This window comes from Pungitius pungitius, chromosome 15 (assembly GCF_949316345.1).
Source record: "Pungitius pungitius chromosome 15, fPunPun2.1, whole genome shotgun sequence".
Taxonomy (NCBI): domain Eukaryota; kingdom Metazoa; phylum Chordata; class Actinopteri; order Perciformes; family Gasterosteidae; genus Pungitius; species Pungitius pungitius.
The window spans coordinates 15,945,518-15,973,212 of NC_084914.1; the positions used below are offsets into that span (position 1 = coordinate 15,945,518).

At 43.0% G+C, this 27,695-nt stretch overlaps 4 protein-coding genes across 10 annotated transcripts; all 4 read left to right on the top strand.

Annotated features, from left to right (window-relative positions):
- Positions 1 to 2,180: 2,180 nt before the first annotated feature.
- Positions 2,181 to 8,780, top strand: LOC119209842 (hydrocephalus-inducing protein-like). Its single transcript, XM_062557876.1, has 7 exons — positions 2,181 to 2,674; positions 3,844 to 4,043; positions 4,329 to 4,453; positions 5,879 to 6,080; positions 6,346 to 6,529; positions 7,350 to 7,449; positions 8,698 to 8,780. Exons 3-7 carry the CDS (start codon positions 4,405 to 4,407, stop codon positions 8,778 to 8,780), a joined length of 618 nt encoding a protein of 205 aa, XP_062413860.1. The 5' UTR covers positions 2,181 to 2,674; positions 3,844 to 4,043; positions 4,329 to 4,404.
- A 161-nt stretch (positions 8,781 to 8,941) lies between these two features.
- LOC134105290 (hydrocephalus-inducing protein-like) lies at positions 8,942 to 11,305 on the top strand. The gene is made up of 4 exons (XM_062557877.1): positions 8,942 to 8,968; positions 9,079 to 9,302; positions 10,037 to 10,172; positions 11,093 to 11,305. Exons 1-4 carry the CDS (start codon positions 8,942 to 8,944, stop codon positions 11,303 to 11,305), a joined length of 600 nt encoding a protein of 199 aa, XP_062413861.1.
- Positions 11,306 to 12,221: 916 nt separating this feature from the next.
- LOC119209573 (hydrocephalus-inducing protein-like) lies at positions 12,222 to 23,253 on the top strand. 7 transcript variants are annotated; one of them, XM_062557926.1, is made up of 18 exons: positions 12,222 to 12,426; positions 12,507 to 13,028; positions 13,245 to 13,337; positions 13,967 to 14,188; positions 16,328 to 16,537; positions 16,999 to 17,200; positions 17,293 to 17,467; positions 18,031 to 18,149; positions 19,774 to 19,910; positions 20,582 to 20,709; positions 20,803 to 20,916; positions 21,102 to 21,182; positions 21,321 to 21,422; positions 21,519 to 21,758; positions 21,961 to 22,090; positions 22,194 to 22,307; positions 22,381 to 22,551; positions 22,864 to 23,253. In XM_062557926.1, exons 8-18 carry the CDS (start codon positions 18,097 to 18,099, stop codon positions 23,010 to 23,012), a joined length of 1,419 nt encoding a protein of 472 aa, XP_062413910.1. In that variant the 5' UTR covers positions 12,222 to 12,426; positions 12,507 to 13,028; positions 13,245 to 13,337; positions 13,967 to 14,188; positions 16,328 to 16,537; positions 16,999 to 17,200; positions 17,293 to 17,467; positions 18,031 to 18,096; the 3' UTR covers positions 23,013 to 23,253. The 7 variants fall into 7 exon arrangements, with proteins under 7 accessions (XP_062413910.1, XP_062413911.1, XP_062413909.1 ...); XM_062557927.1 differs by having other exon boundaries at positions 12,507 to 12,571; positions 12,885 to 13,028; positions 16,999 to 17,467; XM_062557925.1 differs by having other exon boundaries at positions 16,999 to 17,467.
- LOC119209846 (hydrocephalus-inducing protein homolog) lies at positions 23,012 to 26,424 on the top strand. Its single transcript, XM_062557878.1, has 7 exons — positions 23,012 to 23,054; positions 23,304 to 23,371; positions 23,525 to 23,708; positions 23,836 to 23,956; positions 24,359 to 24,494; positions 25,349 to 25,454; positions 25,764 to 26,424. The coding sequence occupies exons 1-7, from the start codon at positions 23,012 to 23,014 to the stop codon at positions 25,853 to 25,855; spliced, it is 750 nt and encodes a 249-aa protein (XP_062413862.1). The 3' UTR covers positions 25,856 to 26,424.
- Positions 26,425 to 27,695: the final 1,271 nt, after the last annotated feature.

Sequence of the window (27,695 nt, forward strand, 5' to 3'; positions counted from 1 at the left end):
CAGATAAAAGCTGTTCTTTTTGTTTTTTTTCACTATGGCTTTACATATTCTTTGGGGTCGTCTCCCTGTTGCATGGGGTCACCAGGTTGCTTGTGTGTGGAAGAGTGGGTGACACTCTTTTAATGAGGATGTGTGGAGGAATGAGTGCATGAGTGGTGGAAAAAGTGTGTATGAAAGAGAGAGAGAGGAAGAGAGAGGGGGGGGTGCAGGGCCTTCACGGTCGACGGGGTCGAAACCGACAAACTCAGACGAAGGATAATCTGTGGAGGTTCCACCCGCGGGGGGTGAGGCCCTCAGTGGAGCGCACTCATTCAGATTCTCTCTCTCTCTCTCACACACACACACACACACACACAGTATCGCTCTTTTCCTCTTCATCTTCACCATCCCTTTTTTTCTTTTCTTTTTTTTTAAGTTGCACCTCCAAAAACCCACCCCTCCTGTTTCTCTTTTTTCTTTTTCCCCAACACAGTTGCAGCTGGATTTCAAAGAGCACTTGGCCAGCAAAACAAGCTGAATGTTTAGCGGGCAGATCCCTCAGTCAGGCAGGCTGGGATTGTGGAATTCCTGCCTCCCACTCTTTAGGAACCGTTTTCTTACCCCTTCGGAGGGCCCCTGCCATAACGGCCAGCAGCCTCCCCCTCCTCCCCTTCCTCCTCTCTATCTCCATCTCCTGCCTCAGAGCCCGGGCTCTGTTTGCAAATTGAGTCTGACAAAAAATGCAAAGGGGAGAAGAAGGCAGCGTTTACAGTTTAAGGTGTGGAACGGCGACAGACACCCGTTCACACACACCCAGAGTGTGCATCGGGACTAAATACAATATTTAAAGAGCCTTGGTGTACACCTGTCTTGTGAGTTTGGAGAGTCGTGGCACAAGTCACCTAAAAGCTTCTCATTTTTAGTTTGTTTTTTCATTTGCAAAGAGTCAAAGTATAATTCCAAACATTAGCGACAGCAACACACAGTTTGCCCCTGAACAGATAAACTTGCATGAAACGAAACAACCAGAGTTGTGGCCCCCTGTCCAGGTTGTCCCACTGAGGAGACGTGGAGCATGAAGGGGCGAGATGGGTTAGATGGGGAACGGTGGGCAAGGAGTGAGAGGAAGAGAGAGACACTGTTGAAAAAGGAGGAAGGAGCGTCATTCGAACCTCACCGCTTCCCCTCAAGGAGTGTGTGTGTGCGTGCGTGTTTGTCTGTGTGCTGGTTTGTGTGTGAGGAAGAAAGACTGGAGCACCAAAGGAGAGATCTGATTAAATGTCTGCAGCCCCCCTTCTCAGCCACCTTCACCTATATTCATCTGTTACCCGGTTCATTCTTGGGGCCTCCCATCAAGAAGACAAGGACAATTGGAAGGGGGGTTGGACAGTAACTTCAAGCGCCATTCTTATGTCTGATTGTTATATCTTTCACTCGTGAGCTGTAAGACATTTAACCACCATTCGGGTGCAATGAAGCGGCAACATGACCGCTCAACACCAATATAAATAAAGTATTAAAAACAGTAACCTGCACACACCTTTTTTGTGTACTTTTGATACTCACATTATATTTGCATCATGATAGTACTCCATTAAAGTAAAAGAAAATGCTTTGATTAAGTAAAAGTATATCAATATAATAATCTGTGTTACTGATGACAAGGGCATTTCTTAAAGGTGGAGGGAGAACTAATTGTGTTGCCCGAGGACAATGAAATGGGATTATGTATATTCCACCACTGTGTTCCTTAAGGGGGGAATAGCCGCCATTTGTTTGTGTTTCGCCCATTTTCTTCAGCAAAAAGGCTCTGAACTCTTCCTTCACTGAGGATGGATAGATGAGAGGATCAGAGAAGGAAGAAAAGCTTTTTCCAGTTCGCCCCCCCTCATCCCCTCCTGCCGCCCCGCCCCCCTCCGCAGAGGAGAGGGTTTCCCTTGTAACACAACTGTGAGGTAAAGAGAGGGACGTCCAACCTCGACCCCCCACACCCCCCTTCACCATCTACACCACACTGCCCCCGGTGATGTCAGAGCAGGGGCAGGGGCTCCTGATAGATAAAAAAACCCCATTTTGACTACATAGAATGAGAGAGAGAGAGAGAGAGGGGGGGGGGGAGGGCATCACTGCTCGTGCATGGACCGGTGCAGAGAAGAGAAAGTCACTCTTTTGAGGCACGCGCACACGAACGCACACTTGACACAAAAAAGAGAAAAACCAAAAAAGGGAGCTGACGGGCAGCGGACGCAGAAAGCGGGATTTTCGTTTTTTATTGTTTATTTAACGGACTTGTACTTCTTGGTGTCCTCTCTCAGATATTATTGACCGCAGTGCTCCTCTATAGGACGTGTGGCACCTTGCGCACTCCAGTTCGATTCCGGAGTGACTTTTAATTGATTGCTTTATATATACATATACATATGCACCTGCGCGCACACTGCTCTGATGCGCCACAACTTCACAACAACCGGGAGTTTTTCGCGCGTCATTAACTTAGCAGGCTGTGATTGGAAATCGGTACTGGAGCTGTCCCGGCCGGGACAAATCAAAATTGCCCATAATTCTGGATGTCCCGGGTAATACGGGACGGTTGGCAAACCTAGCTCGCAGGCAGCAGAGGAGAAGGTGCAGCAGGTGTCAGTGTGACAGTGAAGTCCAGGAGGGGCAGAGTGAGCAGGAGAGTGTCATTGAAACGGTAAGCAAGCAGGTAGCTACATGAACAGGGAGGGAGTGTTAATCAGGGCGGGTGCATGAGGATAGTGTGTGTGGCTGGGCTGGGCCACAACGAAGATGATGACGATTTAACAGTTACCTCAATTAATGAATATTATAATAAGGCAACAAACATTATCGTTGTCGGTTGTTGCTATTATAAAGTCTGAGTGTCAGGTTGTCATTTGTCAAATTGTCACTTAAAAGTGACTGCAATGGCCACTCAGTTAGCTAAAGTCAAATAACACAGCATAAGCTATTTAGCACTGTTATTGTAGCTAGCAGAGTTGAGAGTTCACTTATTCAATTGCAACTTCGGATATTCTAATGTAACCATTTAAAAATCATAACGGTTGTCGACGGCCCTTCTTCTCTAGAAAAAAACTTAAATGATGCCATTTGATTATTTTAATTATTACTCACCAACGAGTTACACGTTAGAAGAGGTAGCTAACGTATGTTATATGGGGGTTAAAAACCCACTTTGCATTTTGAAAGCTGTATATTCAACTAACTAGATATTTTATAATGTTTCATCTGAATTTCCAATATCATCAATATGCAATATTACGGCAAGTGAATACTCTAAATTGTATATACATATTATCAGGACGTTTTGTGTGAGTAATTTGTTTGTATAGGTTTTTTATGGGATGTGTCTCAACAATTAGAGGTAAATGTTGTTTGGTGTCATATTAAAGAGGGGGAAATGAAAATTGTGTCATCATTTACTCACCCCCAAGTTGTTTCAAACCTGTATGAATTTCTTTATTCTGATAAACAAACATATATATTTTGAAGAATGTCGGTAATCAGACAGTTGATGCACCCCATTGACTTCCATAGTATTTTTTTTTCTACTATGGAAGTCAATGGGGTGCATCAACTGTCTGATTACCGACATTACTGTCCATGGCACTTACAGTAGTTCTCAACCTTGTATGGGTTTTTGGGAACGGAACAGTAGATATGCATATCTACAGGGAAAGCTAGGATAGTGTACTGGTTGGTGGTTGTGTCCGACCGATTGTGGGGGGCCGGTCTGAGCAGAAATGCCAGGGCCCTTTTTTTGTCCCAGTCCAGCCCTGTGTGCTGGTGGTTCAGCATCACCTGACCAATTTAAAATTAAATTATTCATTTCTATCCTCCTAGGACTACCAACATAGAGTGGTGTTTGTGACAGAGAGGGAGCGGTTTGAGGTCCCAGTCCGTGCCATTGGGCCACGTGCCATTCTTGATTTCCGCGACAAACTCCTCTTCCCCGTCTGTCCTGTGAAATCCTCCACAGAGAAGACTCAGCATGTCCGCAACATAGGAAATGGCAAGGCCAAGTTCAAGCTGGACACGCAGAGGTGGGAGTCAGTCCACACTCATGTGTTCCACCTGTATTTCATGTTTATACTAACCATGGATCACAACAAAACTTGAAATTCAAACATTTTGCCAACTGTTCAAGAAGTGTATTGCTGTACTTTGTGCTAGGCAAACAATTCATTAACAGTTAGTGTAATTACTGTTAATTAAAATTCAATTTGGCTTTTTTCTACTAGTTTCTAAAACAACATTGAATCCCAGCTGTTAAAAAAAGACGCCAGGCCTTAACTTCCGTTTCTAAATTCTATTCCATCTTTTTCCAGCCCGTTCTCTGTGACGCCATCCAGTGGGACTGTTGACGTCGGCGGGAGCGTCCAGGTGACTGTGGATTTCCACCCTATGACAGTAGGGGTCCACAGCCAGCCGCTGGTCCTGCACTACCACACCGGTGAGAAAACAAATGAGGCTATGACCACAGCATCTGGTAAAGCCAGTGTCAGTAGTACAGTGCATCATATCCGGATTCTCCACAGCTGTAGTGAAATATTCTGTTTTGATTAGAAGTTTATTTTTACTTACCTTGTTGCAGTGTATTTCCTACCAGCTGGGTTATTTTTCCACAGAAGCAATTTTCAGAGAGATGTCCTTTTAGTGCAATCATAGATGTGAATCTCTTTCTGGTCACATTGAGTCTGTCACTACACTTGTTAACCCAAATGGACCTCATGAGTATCTGACAATAGTACACACAACATGAACCTGCACTGTGAAACCTCAAACTAACCGCCTCAACACTCAAACCGACCGTTTACCTGAGTTCAGGGAATGCTAAACAAACATTTTGAATTACTTTGCACTCATTTGATGTTCAAAGAGGTTTCAATGCTGAACCTCAGCTTGGTGTAACTCGGCAAACCCAATTTTACTGCATAGTCCGGGAGGAAATAGGCCCATACTTTTTATTGACTTCCTGCCAAACATCGGTGGCCAAAAATTGCAAACATGACACACTAGGGACGCTTCAATCAGAACCAAATCAGCTTTACTCCTGACCCAGGCTGGACACATCAAAGTCTCCTCTAAAGCTTCTTCCAGCTGCACAGCTCCACAGAAGTGGTGTTGGTAGAATAATCCCATGGTGCTAAACAAATTGGTCTGATGGACCATGGAAAATGATGGAAATTGATCATTACATCGCTGGAGGCAAACATAAGCACGGCATGAACAGAGTGCATTTTTACTTTAGCGCTCGTCTGCAATGAGAGTCTACATGCTTCACAGTCAGTTTATTTATTCTTTTCCCTCAGTCGGCACTGGAGTCGATTCGTTGTAGATGCACGTTACTCAGAAAGGAAGATATATTCGTTTTACTTCTCTTGGTGGGTGTTTGATAGGGTGAAGGTTCTAAAATAGTATATCTTTAAAATGTGGTCGTTTTGGCCCTTAATCGTGTGTTTGAATTTTCCTTTTCTGTTGATATCCGTGATGCAAGAGTGAAAAGCAAGAGTCATTAGTTGTGTGTGCGAAGCTAGTGTGTCACTAACCCAACAGCATGTAAACAGACACACATTCATAATGAATAACTGCAAGTTTTCTTGTCATCATGTTGATGATGTAAAGGCAGTTGCAGGCAGGCAATGGGTTCGACACATTATCACATATAAAACCAAGCTCCATTTGAATGGCTGATCCATTTGATGAAAGCAGTCTCCTTACTCACCTCACTTAATCAGAAAAGTAGTTTGAACAGGATACATAACACGCTGAGTTGTAGAAATCTTCCTTGGTTGACCTTGATCTTTAAACTCCTGAGACCCAATTAGATGATCTCAATCAGAAGTATTAAAAACCCTCTTCTGTGTCTCCTAACCAGGTGAAGATGTGCACATCAGCTTGCAAGGTGTTAGTGAAGAACTGGACATCCACCTTGAGGCAGACTCTGTCCTTTTGACAAAGACCTACATGTCCTTGGCCAGCCATCGCACAGTGTCCCTCACCTACAGGAGTGAGATCCCTCTGAAGTACTTCTGGACCACGTGGCCCAGCCTGCAAGAGGAGGCCCTGAGCTTATTGAGGTACGCGTGCACACAAATGCTTCAACAAGGACAACAAAAATATGGGGTTTTGATACAATGACTTCTAGTAGAGAGGGCAGTATATTTCCCCTCCTTTTCTACATGTAGAAAGTAGAATGACCTGCTGCGTTCTTTCTTCTCCATCCTCTATTTGTTGCCAGAAATAGCTCAAGTGCCCTTTGCTTTCTTTCTGCCACTTTGTTCTTCTCCCCAACCCGACTTGTTTTCTCGATGTCACGATGTTCGCCTCCTTTTGTGTCTCCAGCGAGAGCTCGGGCCTGGCACAGGAGGAGTTTGAGAGGAAGCGGCTGCTCGCTCAATGCAAAGCACATCCCACAGTGATACATCGCCTTCCGCTGCTGTCCAGAGCCCTGCAGGAGCGCAGAAGCCAGACAGTGAGGGACCACCGGCTGGTCCTCTCACACAGCTGTATTACCATGGAACCAGCGGTGTGTTTTTGTGTGCCTCTGTTTTCTGTGTCCCTCTGTTTCCCTCTTGACTATTCTCTCTCATTAGCTACTGGTGCACGCCCTACCCATAGATGTGCACCTTAGTTTCCCTCTTCTGCAAACTGCACTGGATAATAACTTCTCATGACGTATCGGAGTGATCTAATACTATATAACTACATATCGACGCAAAGCAGGTTATTGTACTTCACTAAAGCCATATCTGAGCTTGCAGGGTTTCAGTAACTTATCCAAGAGCAGGTTGGCTGTTTGAAACAGCCTCTAATCAATTCAAAGTACACTATTAAATTCATGCCAAGAGCTCGGTTTTGCAAAGAGTTATTTTTCGGACTCGCTGCTCAAACATAAATCCAATCTCCCCAGCAGCGGGCCACTGAGCTGGGCTCTTTTTGTCAGTGTCTCCTCCACTCGTCAGCCAGGTTCCCTTGGCTGAGGGAGGGAGGACAGTGCGGGGGAAGGAGATTAAACCGTTTACAGGCCAGTCCCAACAATAACCTTGGAAGGGAATTTGAGCGTCCGCAGATTCATATACCCACCTTTTCATTTTACGCGTGAAGAATAAACAGTCAACTTCCACACTGCTTGCCACACTGGAATCAATGAAGTTGGAGTTGCATTAAAAAATATCGTACCTGCACACTACGAGGCTCTCACTAACATTAATCATGAATGGTTTCAAAACCTAAACCTAATCTATTTTCTTCCCCTCTGTGACTGTATACGCATTTACAGTGTGTGCATGCAGGCCTGCTTTATGGGTAGATTCACTCATTCTTCTTCTTGTCTTACTGTGTCTCAGGAGGGTGAGATATGGCCCAGGACTCCAGCCCAGTTTCACATTGTCTTCAAGCCTGAGGAGGCCAAACTGTACCAACAAACCATATATTGTGATATCACAGGTAAGTGGAAAACGCATATTTAGCTGACACATTCCAGAGCACAGTACTGCACGTATCTTTATGGGACAGTAACAACCAAACAGCGCCAGATTTTTAGACATGGTAGCTTCATGTTTCCAGGGCCACCAACATTTTTGCTTTATTTTGTGGAAAGTCTCAACATTATTATATTGATTAACATGACGTCTGATGCAGACATTCATGTTGGCCTCAGGACGAATTGTAAATGCATTTGGATTGCTGACTGGTTCCTCTAGCACCGTCATTGGGTCAATCTTCAAATGTATGAAGTAATTTGGTAATGATCCAAATACATAATGACCTGACAATGCAAATCAGCAAATGAGAGCATGTTTACACACTAGATATGAGCTGTGCTTAAGGTAAGTAACGTGTTCAGTGTAACTGGAGCAACCGTGTTGGAGGGTTACAGCGATGGCTCTGGAGATGAAGGGATGGTGGACGCTAAGGCTCTTCGGTTGCTTTGCCCGTCTACAGTCCATTAACCTGACTTTTTAGGTCAGCAAAGTTTCAGCAAATTCAACTGTCCTTGTGCCTTGCCCCATTAATATGAATACTAGCAATAAGAAAACTTCTATTAAAATCCCATTGACCTTTAGAAATTACGCTTATGACTAAAAATCCAGTCTTCAAACAGGATGTGAGTCTCTTGAGGAAGGGAAAAGGTCAGCCAATTTAACTACTGAATACATTACCAAACCTGGGAGATCAGAACCTGGAATTCCATTTTTGGTATCTAATGTACAGACATGCAAGTATAATCAGTGTCTCAATTTACATTGGGCGTCACTTAATCAAACCTTCCGAAGTCCCAGAGACCTTCAGAATGCATTTTGATATAAATTTGACAACATTTTGATTATCCAAGATCAAGTAGCCAATTGTAGTGCAAAATTGTGGTTTTCTCTAGTTTGTGTCCTTAAACTCGGAGTAAGAAGGCAAGTGGTAATTACAAGCAGTCATTTACGATCCATTTCATTGCAAGATGTAAAGGCATCTCACCTGGATCCAGGTACACCATCTGATAAAGTATGAATCAGAATTCATATCAGACCATGCAGTCATGAGCCCCCAATATCTCAACCCAAAGGTTGTTAAAGGTTTTGGGGAAATTTGGATGTGGCCGCTGAGTGTGTCTTCTAAGCCGCATTGATCTCCATTTTGGGGGCTTCTCTGTCTTTAACTGTGTTCTGAATCTCTCTCTGACTCTCCTCTGTCTCCACTCAGGCCGTGAAGCTCGGTTGACTCTCACAATAATGGCCGAGGGCATTGGACCCAATGTCCAGTTCAACTACGACCTGATCATTTGATAATCAGCGTCCAATAACTATGAAAAATCTAAATTATGTTCATCTGAATTAACATTAGGTGTTAACACCAGCCTCATTGGCTGTTTACTCTTTTAAATGAGCTTAACTCTCAATCCAAATTAACTGAAGGGTCAATAACACTTCCAACACAAAAACAACTCATGAACAATCTCTTCTACTGTAATCGAGTCACCAATTGTTTCCTGCTAAATGCAGCACAGGTTTATTACTTTAGTGGGGCTCCTAAGAAAAAAAAGATGATTGAGCATCTAATCAGTGGATTGTCTTTTTTGTCCAGGTGAAGGTTCGCAACAAAGGACGGATTGATGCTCCTTTCAGGCTGTCGAGCCGTGACACCACTATTGGCCGCTGTTTCTCCTTCTGTCCTGAGGAAGGCGTCCTTCCCTCGGGGGCCTGCCAGAATGTGGAAGTCATCTTCTGCAGTCACACATTGGGAACTTTCACAGAGGACCTGCTGCTAACTGTCACAGGACGGCCGCAACCACTTACAGTGACTTTCAGGTGAAGTTAGCTAGGACGGAACATTGAGACGTCTCCAAGCAATTTTCATTCTGATTCTTACACAGTGATTCTGTTCATTGTACAAAACACTAATATTGACAATTTATTTATTAATTTATTATGATTCTTTAGTTATTTTGTTGCCATAAAAGAGCAGAGGTTTACAGTGCCTTATCCAAACTCTCCTGACATCCTTTCTCTTGAAGTACAGTGCCTTCTCTCTGGCAGTAACCGCTGTGCTGTTTCTGCCTTCACATGTTGTGAGTGTGTTCTAATGAACCTCCATACAGGTGTCAACAAATCAGTGGAGGACGTGTTTAACATTCTGAACCTCATTTGCATCATAAAATATCCCAACGTCACCTCCACTATTCTGGGCAATGTTGGAGGTGTTGTTGGGATATTTTATGATGCAAATGCAATGTATGGCATTATAATATATATACATATATATACTGTACGTGCCTGTGTAGTTGACCTCCTGCTTGCAAGCAATAAATGGACTTTCTGCAACTTTGATCATTCATCAAGACTCCGTTTTATTAGACAAATCATTCTCTTCTACCGAGCTTATTGAAATATTCCACAACAATAGTGACTTTTTTTCCGTTGAGGCGACGGAATTGCTCTTCTTTCAATAATGCAAATACTGTTATGAATGAACTACAGTTATGAATAAGACACAGATTGCTCCATCTCTTACTCTCTCCCTGTGTATCTATCTTTGTTGATAGGTGTGTTGTTCCTGCTATTGTGGTGGAGACCCCGGTGTTGAACTTTCAGAGGTGTTTTCTCGATCACCGATACGAACAGAAAGTGCAACTGACTAACACCGGCCCTCTACCTGCCTGCTATGGAGTGCTTGACCAGGTTGGGTGGATCATTGCAATAAATAGTTCATTCTGCTGGAAGGGTACTCCTGTCCTGAGGACGCATGTATATTCAAGACAATGTCTCATCAAAGAAAACAAATTCTAAACAAATCACATTGAATCTTTATTGTCCTTTAAAAGCAGTAACATTCAACAGTGTCCACATGATAAAACAAGGGCAAAATCCTAAACATTGACGGTGTATTGGGAAGGGTTCTTCTTAATGGGAGTAGGAACACGAGGAATAATTATGGCAAGATAAATTACTAGTGTTCTAAAGCACATCCGGCTATTCTTGCTACAGATGCTTTCGTTCAAAATGAGATTTCTATGGATGTCCATTTTATATCCACAACAAAGGCAAAATTTGCGGCAGACATGAAGCAGTTGTTGATTACTTGGGGCCCTACCAGACAGTTGAGGAGTTTAGCCCTTCATCCCAGTATAATAGAATCAATAAATTAGTTTCAAGAGGTCCTCGAGCATACAGTCATCGAGAAAAGCAACAAGACAAAAATCCATTAATTTTTCAAAAAAAGAATGCAAAGATTTTTTTTTATGTGTTTGTATATATATATATACAAATTTCTCAACTGGGAGCAGTATACTTAGCTGTCTCCTGGCTCCAGCCTCATGTTCAACCCACTAACATGGGAGTTGTGTCGATCTTCTCCCTCAACTCTCAAGAAAGCAAGTGGACACATTTCCTTACTATTACTATTGCTTTGATAAACACAATTTAAGGTAATATTCACTGCAGATTAAGACTAAATGGAATTTAGATTGTATTTTGTCAAAATAAATGATCTGATCATGACTTAGACAACTGCAACGTGGAAAAATGTCTTTCTGCTTCCGATAAACAATGGATGTTGACGTCAGTATGCATGCATTAAAAAAGTAAATTCACCTTTTCAGGAATACGAGGAGAGTCCGTCACTGCTCATTGGCAGTTCCACTCCCACCGGAATGATTCGCCCTCACAGTTCAGAGGAGTTTCCTGTGTTCCTGCTTGCCAAGGCCGTTGGACTCTACGCATCGCTGTGTTTGGCAGCGTCCAGCCACCCCAGATCCTGGGAAGTTTGTGCGCTTTGGAGTGTGAATCACTGTTTCTGCCCTATGGGGGTGTAATTGTGAGTGTCTTTCCGTGAATTGCTCGGTTAATTCTGTTCTCTTATCCGCCTGTGTTTGGTTCTGTTCTGTTCTAGGAGGTGGTCCTGTCATGTATTGGACAGGGACCAATAGTTCATGTTCACAGCAAACAGCTGGACTTTGGCGCAGTTCCGGTTCTAACGGACATCACCAGATCCCTGCGCCTGTCAAACCAGTCTCCTAGTCCAGCTTACTTCAGTGCTTGCATGGTACAAACATCGCAGCACAGACACACCTCTGAGCATGCATACCACCACTATTAAAAATCGTTAAACACTTACGACATACATTCAAATAGATGTAATGAGACACGATTATGTAGCTATGGATTTTTACGCATCTATCTTTTCCCGTCCTTGTGTGGCACAGGCCACAGTGACATTGCCCCTCACTCTGGGAAAATATTTTCATCCCTCACATTCGCTCAGAGCAGAGGCTTCAGCTCACCGCGTACACGCCGTAAAGAAACTGTGATTGTGTCTCAGTTTCCTCAGAGCCACGGAGGGACATTTGGCCGGGTCGAGCCCAGTGAGGGGGAGGTGCCACCTGAGAGCCAGCTGGAGCTGAAAGTAGTGGCTCACCTGAAGGACACACTTCTCTTCCGGGCCAGGATGGAAGTATCTATCCAGAACAGCCACGTGCACACTGTGCTTCTGTCCGCCACCGGCACTGGCCCCAAAATTGTCAGTGACAGACCTTGATCTAGGCACATATTTAAGGTAGAATGAGCTCAATGATATTGATACGGTGAATTTACAACTGAAAATGTAGCGCTGACAGGATGCCTCACTTCTTTGCTGTCTCCTGATCGTCCCACAAGCCATGCATCATGCTAGTACCCCTTCAAGCTGACAAACCAGGGTAAGCGAACGCACCGGTTGTACTGGCGGACTGACAGCTTTCTGTCAAAATCTCCAAAAGGCAGCCGGACCGCCCTGCCCCCCATCCGTGCTCCGAGCAAGAAGAAAGGCTTTATCGGTAAGCCTTTGCCCTCCTCTGGCAAAGAGAGGCCTGTGTTCAGCCTCAGCCCTTCTCATGTGGAGCTCGCGCCAGGCGGCTCAGTCGACATGGTGCTGACAGGATCTTCAGACTCCCCCAAGGTGAGACAGTTAGCTCGCAGGCTCACAGTGTTTTTCTCTGATATTATATGTACAGTTGCTATTTTCTTGTCTTCACCAAGGTTGTTCAGGAGCGCCTGGTGTGCCATGGCTTTGTGGGTCGACAGGGCTGTAGAGAGCTCATCATGTGCGTAGATCTTACCTGTCGATGACGATGACAATAAGCTGGGGATAATCATGTGTGTGTGTGTGTGTGCTCGCCCCTATATAACAGTAAGGCAGGGGCGAGCGAGGGAGAGAGAGAGACCGACCGAGCGAGCGGCGTGTTCTTGTGAACGGAATAAATAAAATATTGAAACTCACCACCCTGGTGTCGAGTGCCTGTGTCCACAGCCGTACCAACCCACACCGTACAATAATCTCTCCAGGAAACCGTTCAAAACTATTTTATTAGTTATTTAATGTTTCTTTAATGTACCCTTTTTTTATATGTCTCACAGGTCCCAGGAGAGAGACTAATGCCGCTATACGAGAAGCTCGTCTTGGAGAATGTGTTGTCTCTGTCTCTTTCTGTTGAGCTCTCTCTGGTTGAGTCCTTCTCTTTGTGTGAGGCCTCGGGAGCCCATAGCCCGGCTACCACTAAGGTACACGTATCTTCCTTTTTGTTAACTTTTTCATTTCATGCTCCAAGAGGAGAAACCTATTGATTTTAGTGGCACACAGACTTTTGGCCTGGCACGAGCACCTCATTTGAATCTTCTGTCGACTGCCAATCGTGTGTTCTATGTGAAAATAACTAGGATATTATTAGGACTATTTTTTTACATTGTTTAACTAAGGCAAGATTTATCTTTTCCCAGTCCATGACTATAGGTGATGGGCAGCAGGCTGAGCTGTGGGTGTGCTTTGACCCAACTTACTGTCAGGATCGGGTGTCACGAGTCGTGAAAGAGGTAACAAATTCCTGTTGTATTGCTTAGTTTTTTCATCCAGGTCACATTTTGACCTTCACAGAAGAGCATATCCCAGGACAGATACCTGTTGTCTGGGAGTTTTTGGACTCAGTATTTAAGAAATAATATAAACCACTGTTTCTTTATATGGGGCTTTTCTCTTTAATAAACACAGTATTTTTACCTCCAAATCAAATAACCCGAGGTGATAGGCTTTGAAAATGGGTATAAATGCTTTATCAAAGAGGTCACAAGCCCAGTGTTGCAATGTGAGTACATTTAGTGGTTCATTTAGATTTTAGCATTTCCCTTTTAATGTATACTACAATTTCCCCAACAATATCATAAAGATGAGATTGTTGTTTTTCTGAAAAGCTGACTTTTTGCATGCAACATTAAAAACAGTTAAGTTACTGTAATGATAAGTGAAATATGACCGTCAACCACTAGGTGGAGGCACCTGTAATTGTTTGCATGAATAGAGCATCTAGGATCTGGTGAAGCTCAAACAATAATCATGCAATGTAGATTGAATGTGATCACCGCCTTTGCTTGAATGAGTATCTAAACGTATAAATAAATAAATAAATAAATATATATATATATATATATATATATATATTTCTTAGGTCCTCGAGATACACTACCGGGGGACACCCAAAGCGACACAAGGTGGAGCTGTACGCTGAGGTCCACTTCCCCAACCTTCACTTCTCCGACACCACGGTGGACTTTGGCTGCGTGCTCAACCTTACGGGGGCTCGCAGGGCGATCGCCATCACCAACTGCTCTCTGCTGCCCGTGTCCTACCACTGGGTCTTCCTGGGTGACTGGGAACACAGGGCCATCAGGTCCGTTTACACATTGAAAGTACACACACAGTTATCAGTTAACATTCATACTGGGACGTCACAGGAGGGCACACCGCTCTCGGCGGAACAGTTCAAGGAATGCTAGGACACCAGGTTTACTGAAAATAACGTTTTTGTTGCTGTTCGGGGGGTTCTAACGTTCTCAGTGTCAAACTTAGGTAGACCCTCTCCTTGAGGTAAAACTAAAACACTGGTTCCTTTCCGGCAGGAAAACACCCTTCTTCAGTCTTACTAGCTCTTGCGCGGCGTGTAGCATCGCATCCGGGCTATTTCCCCCGGGTCTTTTTGTGTTCGGGTCCTTGGTCTGGCGCCCAGTCTGCTGCTTGTTTCTGTCAGCCTCCTTCCCCTCTCCACTCCCTCTTCCTTTTCCTGTCTCTTAAAAACCCTTCAGTTCATTAGGTGTTCATCAGTCTCAGGCGTGCTGGAGGGGTGGGGTTCCCGAGTCCACCAGCAGATGGGGCCATAGCTGTCCCAGGACACAGCCATCTTCTGGGGATGTAGCGTCCCTCCAGGACCCAGCCTCTAGTGACGCCACAATACCTTGAGTCTATTTAACAGTGTGCTACATGCTAATTTCATTGGGTTGTAGAAATAAGTCAAGCACATAGTTTCAGTGACACCTTTTTTTACCGATCAAAGCAATGTTCAAAACTGTAATATACCGAAGGAACAAGTTTTAGGGTAAAGAGCAAAATCCCTTCCATATCGCAAAAATGTCTGCAAAAGACAAATCTACTGATTGTGTAGTCAACGTAACACTGTGCCTCTCGAGCTTTTGCTCCGACTCCTCTTCCTCAAAATGTGACAGTCTCTGTGTTTGTGGCCTCGAACCAACTAGATCTTTTTTTTTCTCCTTCCTAATTGATCTCCTCTCGCTCCAATGTCAAATATGACATTAAGTCATCGATCAGAGTGTGTGTGTGTGTGTGTGTGTGTGTGTGTGTGTGTGTGTGTGTGTGTGTGTGTGTGTGTGTGTGTGTGTGTGTGTGTGTGGTGGTGCTGTTATCAATGTTAGAGACCCTGTGTCAAAGCCATCAGGGCAAACTGAAGGAACATGTTCGAACGCCTGTTCTGCAACATAAACAGAATTCACTGTCCAGTGCGTTGTGTGTCTTTTAGTCATTTTAACCCTTGTTGCGCATACAATTACCAATGTCAAGTTCCTAGCATTCCAATTGTTGGTTACAGGCACCACACATAATCAAAGGCCACCTCGCTGACACCACATATAGACATCTGCATGTCCAAATTAGCTGCAGGTGGGAAGGTCAGTCTGTCTGTATGCTGTGATGCTATGGAGAAAGAAAACATGCAAATGAACTCACACGCACACATTTTTGCATGTATAAACTTCAGTTTGTTCTCAGCGTGCATAATATCTTCCTTGTTTTTGATCTATTGATGTAATTGAATGCTGAAACATTCAGAGAAGCCTTCATTGATGTTTCCTTATTCATAATGTATGCATGAGACTTGTAACACAAGTGTTTATGTCATTTGGAGCCCCAACAACTAATGATTTTCACTGTTGATGAATCTCTTGATTTGTCTTTGAACAATCAAATCCTCTTCTTGTCTACTGTGTAGACAATTTCACTAATGTAAACCTAAATATGCCAATAGTGTCCTTATTTCTCTTACGTGTTGCATGTGGATGATATTAGCTGGCAAGAAGTAAACATTGATCCAAGTGTGAGATGAAACGCAGACTTGAGACGTGATAATGTGAGAGCAAAAAACCAGATGAAGAAAAGAAAAACACCCTTAGTTAGGCCGGAAATAAAAAAATAAAAAGCGTGCGGGGAAGAACAATCTGGCAATGAGTGAACAACAAGGTGGAGAAGATGTTGGTGGGGGGCTTTGATGGGAGGTGTGTAGACCGGGAGGAGGGATGAGCCGGCTGCAGGCAGTTGTGTGAAGTGAGTGGACCAGCAGCCAGGAAGGAGGCCGAAAAGCAACAAACTCGACATGCAATGATGTAGAGACAGACAGACGGTCGAGTACTAAGACGAGAAGAGAAAACCCATTCACCAAAACATCTCTTTAATGTGAATGCACAATAACAATAACGGCAGAATCAATGAGAATTCATCTGTATTTTTCTTTCTGTGCCTCTAGGTGTTTGATATCTTGCCGATATTCGGTCATCTGCAACCTGGTGAGCAGCAACAGGTCATTTTCTGCTTCTACGGCCAAGAGAATGTCAGCAGCGAGGTGGTAGCACAGTGCCGTGTAGAAGAGGGGCCGACCTATGAGATCCGACTCCGAGGAGAGGCATCTTGAATCAGCTACAGCCTGTACTCCACGCATATCGACTTTGGTCTGCAGGTATGTAAGCACAGCTCCTTTACTCAGACTTAAATCTCCTCAGAATGTTAACCCAACAAGCCATACCAATCAAGAAGGTATGTTTCAGTCTGTGTCAAAGACATCATATGTAATGTTCAGGGTGAATGTCACCGAATAGTTTTTCACACAATGGTCTTTTGCACCCACACTCAGAACGATTCTTGAGCTTCTTGTCTGTTCAGCAATATTCTTTTTCTTATTTTTTCTTTCTCGGTGTCTCTCCCTCTGTTGCTCCCTGTGTTGCTTTGTGGAAATGGAAATGTTTTTGAATCACCCCTCATGATGGTGACCCCTCATGAAACTATTACTGTGATGTATCATCGCTACTGAACATCCACTGCACCAAAGAGAGACTGGGTGGAGACAGCCACAAAACCAATTCACTATAAAGTCACTATCCATATAAAAAGCAATATTGCCTCTTGTCTCTTTTTATCCAGCCGTTTGATCAAGAAAGTGAAGCTGAGGTGACGCTAACCAATACTGGCAAGATAGGCTTTAACTTCAGCATCACACATCTTCAAAAGAAGGATGAAGAGGCAGAAGAGGAGGCAGGGGGGTTGAGGAAGGCCCTGGAGGATGAGCAACATGTAGAAAGACATGTCATACCAGGCCGGCCCGTGGTCATCCCCGCTCCTTTAGGTCATCTTTGCACTCTTTTGGATGTGGGAGGGTAACCTATCATGCGTACGGTTGTTGTTGTTTTTTAACCTAGTTCCTTCTCTGTGTGCCAGGGTTACATTGATCCCGGTGCGGAGTGATGTCTGCGTGTGCTCTACCTCCCAGGCACCCCAGAGGTGTTTGAGAGGCAGCTTCAGCTGCAGGTGGCTTTCCTACTGCCGCAGGTCCTCACGCTGACTGGAGAGGGAGTGTTCCCAAGGATCACCCTTAACTTGCCACAAAACCTGCGTATGTTTTGACATTTTCTCCTACATAGAGACATGACCATATCCTCACTCACCAAGCTAATGAAATATGTTTTTCATCTACTATTATGTTACTATATTAGCCATAAAATTGTATACCCCCCTTGTAATTGTATGCACACCCGTAACCCAAAATGCCCAACTGCAATTATGGGGTAATGTCAATAGAAGGTAATTTTCCCCTTGCATTGGGACAGTAATTAATAATCAGCAGTAACAGAGAAGTGGTAATTATATGGTGTCATAGTTTATTGTTTCTTTTAAATAAAATATGCACCTAGTATGTAAAGCCAATAGAATGATGTGGTTAAAGGTCACTGTGGCCTCTCCAAACACATTTTTGCCCATAACTTAAGAATAGATATGAATTTCTAACTAATACTGTTGAATTGGATGAATTATGAAGTAATGACATTCTTAGACCGCGTGCCGGTAATTCTGGTTGTTCTAGCAATCTTTGAGCCTAAATCTTTTGGTCAATAGACGGTTCCATTTGGCAGCAAATACTGGCACAAATGTAACTCTTTAAATGTGATTCCCTTGCAGCAGAGGAGTCTTACAGTGATTTGGTGCTGCAGTCCAGAAGAGTTGTGGAGGGAGTGGAGCTCATGAATGGAACGGCACTTGATGAAAGACAGACAGCCGAAGCCAAACACCACCTTACAGTTTGTGACCAAGATTCTTTTTTAAACATTGATTTTATGTGTCATGTAGGTTTCTATTAAGCCGACTGTACTGTAGATGAGACTATAAGACTATACAACGCTTTGTTTAGTACAGGCAGAATAAGGGGGTCTTTAAGGATAGGACAGATAAGGACTTACCAATTGGCGACATTACCACCTCATCTACACCCTGTCCTCTACACTGCCCTCAGTGACTTTCTATTGCTCTGCCTGGCACAGCTTTTCTTTCTTGGAAATTCCTCATCCAAACACACTCAACATTGTGCTCTCTTGGATTGTGTTGAGTGTGATAATGGATAGTAAGAAACACACGATCACAAACTATCCCACTAACAACAAACGGTTCCACTGGAGTAACACTTGACAGTACAGTGTGAAGTCAATATGCAATACATACAGACAGAGACTTCTTCAATGTTAGTCAGATGGTGTGGAAATAAGATACGAGGAGGACAAATTTAATCCATTATTATATTTAGACAATGAATGCATTTCTAAGTCCGAATTTAAAGGTGGACATTAAGAATGAGAATAAATATGGATTACTATTTGTGGTGGCGGGCGTGGTTTCAGCCCGGCTGCAGGTGGGAGAGAGGGGGAGTGGCTCGGGGAACAGTGCCAGGTGAAAACAATGACAATCAGCTGGGGATAATCGTGGGTGTGTGTGCTCTCCCCTATTTGAACCGTGAGGCGGGGGCGAGCGAGCGAGCGGCGTGTTCTTGTGAGCGGAATAAATAAAATATTGAAACTCACCACCCTGGTGTTGAGTGCCTGTGTCCACAGCCGTACCACCCCACACCGTACACTATTCAATTGTGATGCGTCAAGGGAGACCAGCAATTCAAAGTACATCCAAATTAATGTGTTTTGGTTCAATAAAATACCTCAGATTAAAGAAAGCAGAAGATAAGCAAACTAGTCCTTATTCCCTGCTGCCTTGAAGAAGAGCCTTTTAAAATCTCCAGCTACCATCTCCGGCTCTAGGTATTCATGTTGAAGAGTGAAAGCGAGAAAGAGTTTCTTTTCTAAAGCGGGACGATATCCCTCCTCTTTGTGGACAACAATGAGTAGAAGTCGACCCTTCATCTCATTGAAGGTGTATTGTTGTCACGGGGTTTATGTGTAACCAGCCTTAGGGAGTATAGCGCAGTTAATTACATCTTAAACATTGCATATTGTGTAAGACTCCCACGCAGTGTTTAAGCTGAAGTAGTATTGGCACTGGAGTTACGAGAATGCCCTCGCTGTGACTGACAGTCTGCTTGAGCTCCGAGAATCGCAAAGTTCCTTCATGAAGTGGCACAAACTTAGCCAGTATGTTTGCACACACACACACACACACACACATACAGATTTTAGTTGAACAGATGGCCCACTCACTGGTCTGAAAGAAGAACTGTGTTGGGGTAATCAAAGATTTTGGGTTAATGAATAACAACGGTCTGTTTTTGTTCTGTGGTAAATCAATGTACTGGATGTCATGGCGTGAATCCACTCAATAGTCCCTTGTTTAACATGTTATCATCTTGACAACCTGAACAATTGAATCCAAAAATCACATCGCTTTAGACACATGTCTCAGTACTTCTTTCCTCTGCCCTAGGTTCCTGCTTCCAGAGTATGTTTTGGATTTTGGTTATGTCATTCCAGCCATTCCCCACAGTCACAGTGTAAACGTGACAAACACTGGTACAGTGGCTGTGTCCTTCAAAGCCAGTGTCAAACCTCTAGCTGGAACAGGTATCATCATTCACAAACTATAGACAGAAAAGCAGCACTGAATGAGCTCAAGGACACACAGAAATTACACAGGAAACTAGAGAGAAAACACGTCAATCCGCCCCGGGACTTAGGTCTACTTCAAAATGTATGTCTATTGTCTCAGCGGTCTGTAGGGAGAGAGACAGAGTCAGCCAGCTATTCTTGTTTAGATCTAACAACTAGATTTGAACTATAGTGACTCATTTAAATATTTAATCCAATTGATATTCATATTTCCTCATCTATTTATTTTTCATTCAGTTCATAGGAATAGTAGTTTAGTGTGTATATTTAATAATTAATGGCATTCCATGTTTAATTATGCTTTAGAAATACTGTTGGCGGGTTTTATTTAACACTGGATGGGTCCAAGCTAACCAGTTTACATTACACAAAATAACCCTCTCTTGTATCCAGAGAGACAAGTTTACAGATTTATTATTTTTTTTAAATCATGTAAGATGAGTGAATAATCCTAAAGTGATACAAGATGGATATGAATGAATTAATGTGAATGAAATAGAATTGCTGGGTTTGGAGGGCTGCATCATCAATGGGGCGATACTCTTTTGATATAAATTACTTTTCTTTGGGCTCTCAATATTCTACATGTTTGAAATGAATAAAACTGTTGTGTTGCATCTTCAAAGGATTCAGTACAGACTTTAAAAGAGTAAAAAACCTGCCTTGTGGAGAGACGCAGACTTTTACGGTCAAATTTGACCCACAAACTGCTGACCTGAAGATGGGGGATACAAGTGTTGTCATGCCAATACAGGTAACCATGATTCAGGGTGAAACTTAATTGGCTCGTTGTCTGCCTTGTTGAGCAGTAGCATTGTGTCCGCGTTGTCTCTACTTGGATCTACAGGTCGTAGGCGGCCCGACGGTCCAGGTGCGGCTGTGTGCTTTGGTGACTGAGCCGGCCGTCACTGTTTCAACTGATACCCTGCAGTTCGACACTGTGCAATGTGGCATGTGTCAGGTAATACAGTGTTACAAGAGATACCTTTGTGTAGCCCTGCTGAGGTTGCTTGTTATATTCTAGGATTGAATGAGAGTACAGTGTTGGAAGTTTAGATCCTTTTCTAGTCTCCGACATTGATTTGACTAATGTCTGTTGTAGCCAAATTGACACAAGAATGCCCTCATGTTGTTGTTCCCCATCAGATGAGGACAATACAGTTGTTTAATCACAAGTCTGTGCCGGGCTTCTGGAGTATAGCTGAGAAGGGAAAGCCTATCAAAAAGGTAACAGATCTGTCATTTTTTGGACATCTCATTTAACTTTTCGACCTCTTATTTTCTTAAGGCACCAACTGCTTTGGGAAAAAGTCTTTGTTTAGACATACAAACCTGACTCTATTTGGTTTTCTTGCTCTCTACCAGCATCAAAAGGACTTGCAGATACAACAACCGCCTGCTGTGGTGTTCAAGATGATTCCTGGTGAACAGGTCCATGTCCAGATAAAGTTCAACCCTGCTGAGGGGGTAAAGTGCTTCATTGATTTTAGAGATTGGCATGACATATAGCAGAGGAACTTTTGCTTTACATGGATTGATGACCTACCGCACGTGTCTCTACAGAGTTCTTACAACAGGCAGCTACATGTCTGTGTGGCTGAGAGCAGCCAGCAGCTGTTCATTACAGCCCAGGGGCGGGCGGAGGAGCCACATCTGGAGTTCTGCCCGTCTGTGCTGGAGCTCGGGCCATGCCTGCCTCTCAACACTGACGTCGAGGTCAACGTCACTGTCAGAAACCCCTGCCCTTTCCCTGTTGAGTTCTACTCCCTGGAATTAGACACACAGTATTCCGAAGAAGAAAAGGTACCCCTGCACAATGCATTACACCACAGGAAGTCACATGTTTCTTCCAGATCTTTCCAACCACTCTTTGCCCTGGAGATGTGTTTTCTTTTATCTTGTTCCTTAACTGGCCCACAACATTTCATTTTCTTCTAACTGTTCCATATTATGTTTTCTCTCTGTTACGGTTTCCTTCTCTTTCCCATTTCTTCCTCCCGTGTAGATCCTGCGTCTTGTTAAGGGTTATGGCGAGAATCGCATATTACTGCTGCCCCCCAGAGCCCCTGGAGAAAGTCTTCCCCAGGAACTGCTCGAGTACTACCAGGAGCACGGCTCCCAGCTGAAAGACGATGGTAGCTTAGGGCACACATGATCCTTAAGAACTGAAATCATGTACTCAAAGGTGTCTGCATATAATGTCGGTTCTCTGTTTTTATCCAAACTACCTGTGTACAGCAGGACTGAAACAAGGCCTGGATGAAGATGAAGCTGTGATGGTTGACACATACGAGGAAAGAGACCGCAAAGTGGAAGAAATGCATTCTTTTAGTTTGAAACCAGCTGAATTACGTAAGTACAACATTTGAACATTCACTGTTGTTTCCACAGTCCCTGCGTGTCTAAGTAACACTCGTTCTTTCAGTGGTTTCGGAGATGACCGTAGTGGGAAATTCCCAGGCACTGGGGCAGCTCGAGATGACCCCCGTCTCCAGAGTAATAGCTCGCCACATGCGTGTGGATCTGTCGCCTGAGGGTCTGGCTGCACGCAACCGCAGAGGCATTGCTATTATTGTGTATGGAGCGCCACTGACAGGTGAAGCAACTGATTGACTAATTGATCAATAAAAAGTTGGCTATGCATTTTAAATCAAGCTCAATTTTGTCATCTCATTTGGAGAGCCTCATATATCAATCTAATATATTGAATTAATTTGACCCATGTTTCATCCATCTTTTTTTCACCTGCAATACCTCTCTGGTTTATCTGTTATTAACATAAAATATGTGACTAGATCCAAAAGAGTCACCAAAAATATGTGTTCCTAACTTGCCTCCCAGTTTATATGCTGTATACCCAGAAATGTAGGATTGATAGGTGTGAATTTGTGTGTCTTCCCCACTTTAGATAATGGCAGCTGTGTGGCAGCTCTGGCCCGTCACTACGGAGGGGTAAGCCTGAGTGTTGATGCCGTGGTTACCGAGGTGCTCGTCAATGGAACTTCACCTATCAGCCAGACTGCGACACAACCCTACGACTGTGCTGCCACCCGCTAATGTTGGGAAGAAGCCTGAGGAGGCTGGTAAGAAGCAAACACGGTGCTTCAGCGGAAATGGCTCCAAGGCTCCTCGGGGGACCGAGAACACACACTTTACCCGTTGCCTGGTATATTTTCTTCTCCTCTGCTCATCTGCTGCTGCTGTCAACGCATTGAAGTCCATGTTTGTAAATTGAAAAATTCCTCTACTAATTTGAGGGTATGAACCTACTTAATATCTGTGTATAATTGAAATAATAAAATAATAGTTGACTATAATAAACCAGCTTGAGTGTGGTTTCTCCTCAAGGAGGAGATGTGGACAGTAATCTGTTGCCTGAACAGCTATTGGTTGACATCCTGGCAGAAAGATTTCAGGTAGATTACCCACAGTTTTGTCTTGTGGTTATTCAGTTCAGTCTTTGATGAATCAAACATATATATCAGATATGTATTATGTGTGACACTTTTTTACTTAAGTCTCACTTGTGTCTTCTTTTTTTTGTCGTCTTGTTGTCGTCATGGCGTTAGTTAAGCGACTGTCACCGCGGCATCGTGATTGACGGCCTGGAGTCTGTGTATGCTCAATCGGCAGCAAGCGTGCTGCAAATTATTCTCAAGGCCCTTGATAACCGCAAACGCATCTTTGTAGTCAACCTGAGTGACTCGTACGACGCCCTGAAGGCACGAGAGGAAGCACAGAGAGAAGCCAAGGGTAAGAGAAATGCACTTGATGACGCATTATTATACAAAGGTTACAAATCTTTATTTAGTGTATATGTATGTCTAATCAGTCGGGTTTATGGTTAAGAAATATGTAACTGTCTACTTGTGTACTTCAGAGGCTCTGGAGAAAGAGAAAGCTGAAATGGAGGAGCCGTGGTTGCAGGAGCTGGATGATGAGGAGTACGACGCTCTGCCCGAGGAGAAGAAGGAGCATATTGATCAGCGACTAACAGAGAAGTACAGACAGCAGAATTTATTTTTCTTAGATACGCTAGTGTCAATGTATCTTGTCAGATTATCACTCTCTCTTAACTGAACATCATCAGATTGAAAATGACTATAAATGCAACCATAATGCAGAGGGAAAAAATGAAACTGACAAATAAAGATGAGCCGGGAAACAACAGAGTACAGATATGTAGAAATAAACTATACATTAAGAGTATACAGGAGAGTACAGATATATGTCTAATGTTGAGTGCATGACTGCATTTAATTAAAATCTCCTCTAAAGATGATTTATTTTGTTTTTGTTCACAAAAGTTAACCAAATTAGTTGACTCTGCTTTCATCCAATTATTTCGAACCAAAATTACACAACCATAAAAACGTGTGAATGCATGTGCGCCTCTTTGAAAGGGAGCTCGGGCAGGAAGAAAAGAGGCTTCAGGAGGAGATGACAAGGCTGAAGGAAGAAGAATTGAACAACAAAAAGGGAGGAAAAATGACTCTTAAAGAAGTGTCAAAGGAGAAGAGCACACTGGAGAGGAAGCAGGTCTGTGTATATACTGTTATATTACTGATGTCCTACAACACATAGCATAACTTTCCAATTTACGTTACCACTGCATACCCCTACAGTAGGTACTGATGCTTGTACTGTGTTTGAAAGGCAACAAAACATGGAACGAGGGAATAACGTGGAATTATTTTGTAGGTATTTTATAATTAACTGTTGACTTTCAAATATTACATTGTGTAGGTACATTATGAACTACAGAGCATTACAACTGGAAAATAAGGGGACATACAGATTAATGAGTACTGTAGCACATCATAGACCAGCTGTGAATCCTTTTATAACCAAAACTACTTTATCTGCTGACGCTAACAAATGACAGAAGTCCAGGGAAAATAATATTTTATGCAACTTTCTCTAGAGATTTAGGCCATACTATATTGAGTACTATATTGTACTTGTAGGTGTTAAGAAGCCTCAAGTGTTACAAGTGTATGTGAAACTGTCGATCATTGTTCATAGAGTACAGTACGTTATATTATTGGATACTGTTGGACTGAGAACCAGGAGTCACAATCTAACAGCCAAGGCAGCTGTAGAAGTGTGAGTGTGATAGTGAGTCAAAACTTTAAGAAGAATCTTGCTATGGGCCCATCTACAGAAACAATTAGAGAAATTAGATCCCAGACGTTGCAATCAGAACTGACTTGATGTATAATGGGTCTCAAGACTATAGAAACTGCAGAGATGAAGAGGCTAAGAGTAGAAAAGGTGTTAAAGAAAAGGAAAGAGCTATTGGTGAAGAATCGCCTATCTGGTGCTGGGAAGGAGCACCACGTTCACACATGCATCACTGATTTCAAAATAGATTTGATTTCTTTTTTTTCCAGACAACAGCTGCAGTCAATGTTGTGCCGACGTCTGGCTCTAACAACTCCAAAAAAATACGAGTGGTTGAAAGAAAGCAGCTTCCATTAAACAAAGGTGCCAGCAGATGTAAGGAATCTCTACATGATTCAGTGCAGGATGCAGAAACCTTCAGCATATACAAAAGACCACTTGTTTTACCATGATGGTTGCGGGTTGCACTCACAATTTACTTACACAACTCATAATTTTATTATATTTTTGAAGGTTCTTAAAGTGTTAAGCATTAACAGTTTCAGGTCTTGAAGAAATATATAAATAAATGCAAACTCACACATTAGGCTAAGGAATTAATGTCATTCATAATGTAAAAATGTACTACATATAGCCAAAGATTATTGTGTATGTGCTATTATCAATCCCGCTTTGCTAATACAGCGCATCGGAGGAAAGAAGCCAAGCGATTACAAGCAGAATCTTCTGTGCCTGCAGACAAGCTTCATGTCATGTCAAATTCTTTTTTCAGATAAGGACACAAAAATTCCAGCAAAAATGGAGACAAATGCATTTTGTATTACTCAAAAAGTAGACTTCTTTCCCTTTGTATTTGCACTCTTGCAGCTCTTAAAAGCTAAAATTGTTCTTACTATCAAACGTTGCTCTGAATACTAGAAATATAAACAACCATTCAGTGTCCTATGACAACATCTCGAGTAAGATGCTTACAACCTGTAAGAGCCATTATGCTCTCTTTTTGACTGTTGTAGTTCCACTGGAGAACACTGGGTGGAGTATGGGTTTAAGGTGTATGTAGATAATCAGGGAGCAAGGGAAGCCAGGTGTTGGGTTTAAGGTGTATATAGATAATCAGAGAGCAAGGGAATGGGGGTGTTGGGGAAGCAAACAGTTTTTGACCGTGAGGATCAAGCGTGAGGATCAAGGGTGAGGAGCAAGAGTCATGGTGCATCAGAACTATGGATTGTAACATGTTTGAGCATCAGAACTGAGCAAAAAATAAAGAAGATAAAATGCAGTATTGGACTGGAACTGGAATCATTTGGAACCACGCGTCAGATAGCCCTACAAAACACCTCTACTAGTGACAAGATGGCAAATCGTCGCTACATTTTGTCAAAAACTACTTCTTTGTGGATTATCACGCATCGCTTTGGAACTTTTTTTGAACTAAGCACTGGATTCCGCTGTGGATTTGGATATAATTGGACGTATGAATCAAGGACCAGTCGCGACGAAGCGAGCGAATTAATTCATGGTATGTGTACTGCTACCTATGAATGGCTCTTGTGTGCACACCTTTAATAGCATAAATCCAATGCATTGGTTGCTTAAGTTTACAGTTACTGACAAGTTGAATGAAATCAACACTCTGTGAAAATGAGTGTGAGTAATTGTGGTGAAGACTTTATGGCTGCTGGTAAACCACCAGAGACTAATGTGCCGGTTGAGAGAGTTGAAATGGAGTCGGTGAAAGAAAAACGGGGCATCAAACTTACTCCAAGGGCATTACTGGAAAAATTGGAAACGTTGCAGAAAACAAGAAAGACTAAACTAAATAAAGCAAACAACTTGATGGTTATCATAAGAGATTTTATGTGTAACCGAGAGTATGAAAAGGAAGTGCAATGTTCTTTTGAGAAATTCATAAAGCTGTGTGATGAAGCAAAAGAAATGCACAATTCTGTGATGGTTATTTTGCCCAATGAAGAAAAGGAAAGACAACAAACATGGTTCAATGGAAAGATGTTAATTTATAATGGGTTTAAAGATGATGTTAACAAATGGTTGAGTACTGAAAGTCAAGTTTCATGTTCTGGTGTTGATGACAATGCTTGTCAAGATGACATTGAACCAAATGATAGCGTTTCAAACATTTCCTCACGAGTGTCAACTAAACCATCCAGTAGGAAAAGTTCTAGCAGTGTGCGTACTGGGAGATCTTCTGCTTCGTCAGCACGAATTATAGCAGAGGCAGAAAAGGCTGCATTAATTGCACGTGCAACTGCTTTAAAGGAGAAACATGCCTTGGAGGTACAACAGCATGCCTTGGAGGTACAACAGGAACAACTGAGGCAAAGACAAGAGCAAATGGATATTGATGCAGATATTGCTGCTGCTACTGCTAAAATTGCGGTTTTAAACAATTCTGACGGCCAGCATCGTAAAACCTTTTCTGATGGTATGAATGCATATTATGATAAAGGAACTACAATGGGTGGCAAAGAAGTTATTCTTAACCCTCATGTTGAGGAATATAGGCCAAGGAATTGTTTCCAGCAAGCAAACCAAAGGAATGTGGTTCAGCAAACTCACAGTGCACTGCAATCTGATCTTCATTCTGTGTCACAAATG